Below are 5,217 nucleotides of genomic sequence, written 5' to 3'. Positions count from 1 at the left end.
GTGTTTATTGGAGAAACATGGCATGTAGGACAAGCCAACATCCTGTGATGGAAGAGCAGAACATGGTAGGCTAAATTGCACAGGGGCATGCTTGGTCTGGGGAGGGGTGCAGGACTGGAGAGCTTGGCCCTGGTTCATGCCATGGTGTAGTGGGTAGGCTGGGGACATAGCATGGGGTCCTGCAGGTGCCAGATCCCTTTCAGCCACCAGTGTCTATTTGAATGGTGACAGGATACAATCAGTGTTTGGTTGCAGACCCCTTCAGCTTTTGGTGTTGGTTGAGTATTTACAGGGATTGTGGTGGAATTATATGGCTTGGTTGATTTTACTTCCTTCCAGGTTCTGCTCTTTGGACACATCTGAATATTCTAGGTTGGCATTGATTTTGTCTGATTGGCACTGGATTCTGCTATGGCACTGATTTGATATATAATTAATTTTGATTGGCATAATAAATACATAGCTGCCACCATTTCTTCCAAGCAAGCACATGGTGTGATTGTTTACATTATGTGCACAATATGCTTATTTTCGTACAAAGACAATGAGAGTGTATCAAGGGTTCGTAGGCACAGTGATACTGCTGTGGGGAAAATAGCTTGTGGGGTGAGGGGCTAGGAAGGCAGGAATCTGCCTAGGAAGAGGTGGGGGGGGTTCATGTAAAGGTAGATGGGTGGGTAGGGGAAAAGTTTAAAAAGCCACAGGTAGCTAGTCAATATATTTTCTTAAGCTGCAAAGCAGGACAGAGCAGAACACCCACCATTGCACCCATCCTAGTAAAAGCAGAAAGAGGTTTAGGAAGCATATGGTTAGAACTGGCAAGTGCTGACTGATTCGTAAGAGTAGGTAGATGCTTGCTGACCCCTAAGGGTGATTGCACTGGTTATCATGAAGGAATTTTGTGTATTTTTTCTTCAGGGTTTTTCATGTTTTTGCCTTTCCACCAAGTGGTAGGTAGATTAGGTAGGTGTCACAGTCATGAAGGCAGAAGGGCAGACTTGGAAGGCTAAATTGCAATGGAGTGCGCTTGGCCTGGGGAAGGGTGCAAGCTTGGACAGTTTTGGCCCTTCTCTGGGTGGACCACTCCATGGTGTAACAGGCAGGGTGGGGGGGGGCACAGCCTGGGATCCTGCAAGTGGCAGATCCCTGCGGGGCCAACCTTAGGTGAAATGGCATCCTAGGTGAAAGGCTCTATTGTGCCCTTCCCCCATGCTACCCAATGGCTCCCTCTCCCCACACACAGCAGTTCACCCCTCCACCATACTTCTCACATTATCCAGATTGCCTTTTTTTTCTTTTTTCCATATTTTGTCATGTTCTTTCAGGATTTTCAACACACCCTAACTGGACCAGATGTCACTGTTATAACTGAGAAGGAAATAACTGAATTAAGTCAGAGTTGTGAAGACTGCTAGACCCCCAGAAGCCACTGAAATTCATGAAATATTTTCAGGTACATTTTAGGGTTTATTCCTCAACCATTTTGACCCAATGATGGCTTCAAAAAAAATCTGACTGAGGAGTGAAATCATGTATACTCTAACTTAACTTTTCCCTGCATTCTTTCAGCACAAGACATCTGACCAAGACTCTACTGCATTATATGTTTCACACAAAATAGTTCTCATATAACTATTTGAGGACACAGATTTTTTTTCCCTTTTGCCTTACAATCTTATATCATTTACTATTTTTTTACAATACACAACTGTCCAGATAGGGAGTGTCCTCGTAGCTCTCAGCTGTGCAGATTTTTGCAGAATGTCCAAATGTTTGCCTCATATTTTTTGGTCTGTGGTTTTCTTGCAAATTAGTGATGATTGAAGCCACTAAATAATGGAATACATTTGACTTTCAAAGTTCATATCTTTCAAAAATATATGCTAACACAAATTGTATAATTTTAGTGACTTTCTAAGTTTGTAAGAGCAGTATTTAAAATGTCTCAGTTTTTGGGCCTTTGTCCCCCCATTATTTTAGGCCTTGTCCATATTATTTGCACTAAGAGGTTGAGATGTATGCGTGTCCTGCATTGAGGTGGTAGGTCGAATGGTAACCCTAAGTTGTGGCGCACTTCATTGAGAGTGAAACTGTAGTGTATATTAAACTGATTGATGTATATTTCTGAAAGACCACATTTAAGGAAGATGAGCTTGAGGTGTAGCTTAACATGTGTAGTATATTTCTCGCTCAGCAGCATTTCTGTGACATGACTGATTATGCCCAAAAGTTCACATGTGCCACATGTCTCATGGTGGCCCCCATAAAAACATTACCCTGATGCTGGGCTTTGAATGCGGTGGAAGCAGTGCGTTTATTTGCAGGGGACTTCTCAGTAATTACTTTCCAGAGAGCCAAAGTGTTACAGAAGCACCTTGTGTGCACATTGGGTAGCTGAGCTGCACACCTTGTCATGACCAGTGCAGCCCTGCTGGAGGCAAAAGGCAGAAGGTGCACCTAGGAAACTCTTACTAGGTGACAGAGCACTGCAAATATTTGCATATCTGTATATCTTTCAGGTAACTTTAACTTTGTTCACTGTGAGAAAAATATACTGAGAGTATTTATAAATAGTGTGAAAAGCACGGTTCTGCTTCTGCTGCCCAGTTCACTTCCTGCTTGTAAAAATTCAGAAGTTGACGAGCAGAATTTATCTTCTTCAGTCACAGGCTGGACAGTCAAGCAGTGTGTCTAACAAGTCAAGAGTTACAGCTGTTGTCTAAAAAAACCTGCTGTTAAATTATGGGGAGCAGCAGCGATAGCGAACCTTGCCTCTTCCCAGCTGATATACTGAAGTCCTTACTGCCTCCAATTCTTTTAGTGGAGTTTGTATTTGGATTGCTGGGGAACGGTATGGCTCTCTGGGTTTTCTGTTTTCATATGAAGTCCTGGAAACCGAGCACCATCTTGCTGGCTAACCTGGCCGTGGCTGATTTCTTGCTCATCATCTGCCTCCCGTTTCGAACCGAGTACTACCTGAGGGAGAAGAACTGGGTCCACGGCGATCCATCCTGCAGGATCATCTTGTTCATGCTGGCAATGAACAGGGTGGGAAGTATTGTATTTCTTACAGCTGTGGCTCTGGACCGGTACTTCAGGGTTGTCCACCCTCACCATAGAATAAACTCCTTATCAAACAGAATGGCTGTTTTAGTGGCCGCCTCCATGTGGGTCCTGTCCGTGGCCGTGACAGCAAAGCTCCTGACTGAAACGCACCTGTATAACAGTACTAAAACTGCATCCAACATGGCATCGTGGCATTGTGACAGCTTTGGCATTTACCCCAAAAACAAGTGGGGAGAGTGGCAGGATTCGTTGTTTATTGCAGAATTTTGCTTGGCTCTCTGCATCATTTTTTATTGCACCTACCAAATTATCTACCAACTGAAGAGAAGACAGCTGAACCGAGAAAACAAGATAAGGAAAGCGGTGAAGTTTATATTCGCGGTTGCAGTAGTTTTCCTTCTTTCTTTTCTGCCCAGCGTTGCGTCCAGAATCCATGTGAGGGTCCTGCTGTTGTCCCACAATGAGTGTAACGATTTTGAGAAAGTGGATCGCATGTTTTATATTACAGTTTGTTTGACGTATTTCAACAGTGCCCTGGATCCTTTAGTATATTATTTCTCCAGTCCGACTTTCAAACAGTTTTATAAAAACATAATCCATTTTCAAAAACCACAACCAGCAAATTCTTCAAACAGTGCCGGCAGAGATCTGAGTATTGACATCGACGCCAGTCGAACCCAGTCGGTGGTCTACCTGTAAAAACAAATTCGTTGCAAATAAATGGCGGGGTCTCAAATTTACTTCCAAGACACCAGCATTTAAAATCTGGACGAGGTACAGGACCAAATGCCTTCCACAGAATCATCTGTATCATTTTATTATTTGCCTTATTTAAATGCCTCATTCAAAACACTGTTATCGAGGCTTGCTGCCTTTTGTTCAGAATGCAATACTCTTCAGCTGTTGTATAAAGTCTTATGATTATTTAAGCTCACGTACTCGGCGACTTTAACCAAAAGGTTCATTTGCTAAGTTTATTTTTTCTAACAGTTAACGCCACAAAGGAAGGATGTCTGGAGCATAATCTGCCCAGTGGGGGTTGCCAGGCTGGTGTAGCTGCTCCAGGGGTCGCATTAGGTTTGAATTCTGTCAGCGATTACTTAGTACTGAAGATGAAGCAGTAAGGGTTACCTTGGGTACCACTAAACTTGAATGATTTGAAGGTTGCCTGCCTCATATTTCCTGTAGTCCAGTTACATTTTGTATTGTACACTTTTCCCCCATATCGCTACTGGATCTAAATGAATATAGATCTTTTTCTTCATGATTATTTTTCAGTTGGAAATATATTAATCGTACGTGCCTTAAAGGCATTTTTCACCGAAGCAGCTATTTGTATACAGTATTGTTGTACATATTGGAAAGTTAAGGCAGTATCTCTTTTCTTGGCATTTTCTGGAGTCATGTGTTAGTAGCAGATGCCAAGGTTTCCACCTTTTCAGATGGTCAAAGCGGGACAGAGTTGCCACCTTTTCAAATGACCAAAGTGGGACATTTTTTGTAAAAACATCATATTTTGCAGGGCAAAACATACCCATGGCCAGTACAAAGGACAGAACTTGACTTTTTTGCCTAAATAAAAACTTTTTCTTGTAGCATTTTAGTTGCTTATTCTGTTTCTTATAATATTCAGTTGTTTCAGATACAAAATAACTGTTTTATGCAACTATTAAAGAAAATATAGGAAATAGTTTTGTCCTAAAATCTCAGGACATTTGCCATTTTTTCAATTTTTTTTGCAGGTCACAGCTGCCCAAAGAGGGACTGTCCCTCCCAAAGTGGGACAGGTGGTAACCCTATAGCGGGAGTTTTACTGGAAATGTTTAATTTTGCAGGGCACACCATGCCAGTAACAACTTCAAAGGGTGGGGGTTTCATTTATTTTTATATAATTTGAGATGTTACAAATTAGCTGTTATATACAACTACTAGGGGAAATGCTACCCCCCCCCCCACACAGGTGGTAACCTTTAATTTACATTTATACAGTTATTTAAAAATGCACTCCACTAGCCTAATGGAAGAAGACCTCAGTACAAGTTATGTTAGTGTCATTTTGAACATTTTAACCAAACATTGTCATACTTTTAGGAACATTTATTATTCAGAACATTAAGCAGTCAAGTTTACTAGCAGAGAGTGGGATAGACA

General features: G+C 41.9%; 1 protein-coding gene across 1 annotated transcript; it reads left to right on the top strand.

The window, feature by feature from the left end:
* The first annotated feature begins 2,663 nt into the window (after nucleotides 1-2,663).
* LOC122800154 (hydroxycarboxylic acid receptor 2-like) lies at nucleotides 2,664-4,587 on the top strand. The gene has a single exon (XM_044069668.1). It carries the CDS (start codon nucleotides 2,743-2,745, stop codon nucleotides 3,763-3,765), a length of 1,023 nt encoding a protein of 340 aa, XP_043925603.1. The 5' UTR covers nucleotides 2,664-2,742; the 3' UTR covers nucleotides 3,766-4,587.
* The last annotated feature ends 630 nt before the right edge of the window (nucleotides 4,588-5,217 follow it).

The sequence above is a fragment of the Protopterus annectens genome, chromosome 4.part0 (genome assembly GCF_019279795.1).
Source record: "Protopterus annectens isolate FY-2018-M chromosome 4.part0, PAN1.0, whole genome shotgun sequence".
In the NCBI taxonomy this organism is placed as follows: Eukaryota; Metazoa; Chordata; order Ceratodontiformes; family Protopteridae; genus Protopterus; species Protopterus annectens.
Note: the sequence above shows the minus strand (reverse complement) of the source record. Positions and strands in the feature narration are given on the sequence as shown.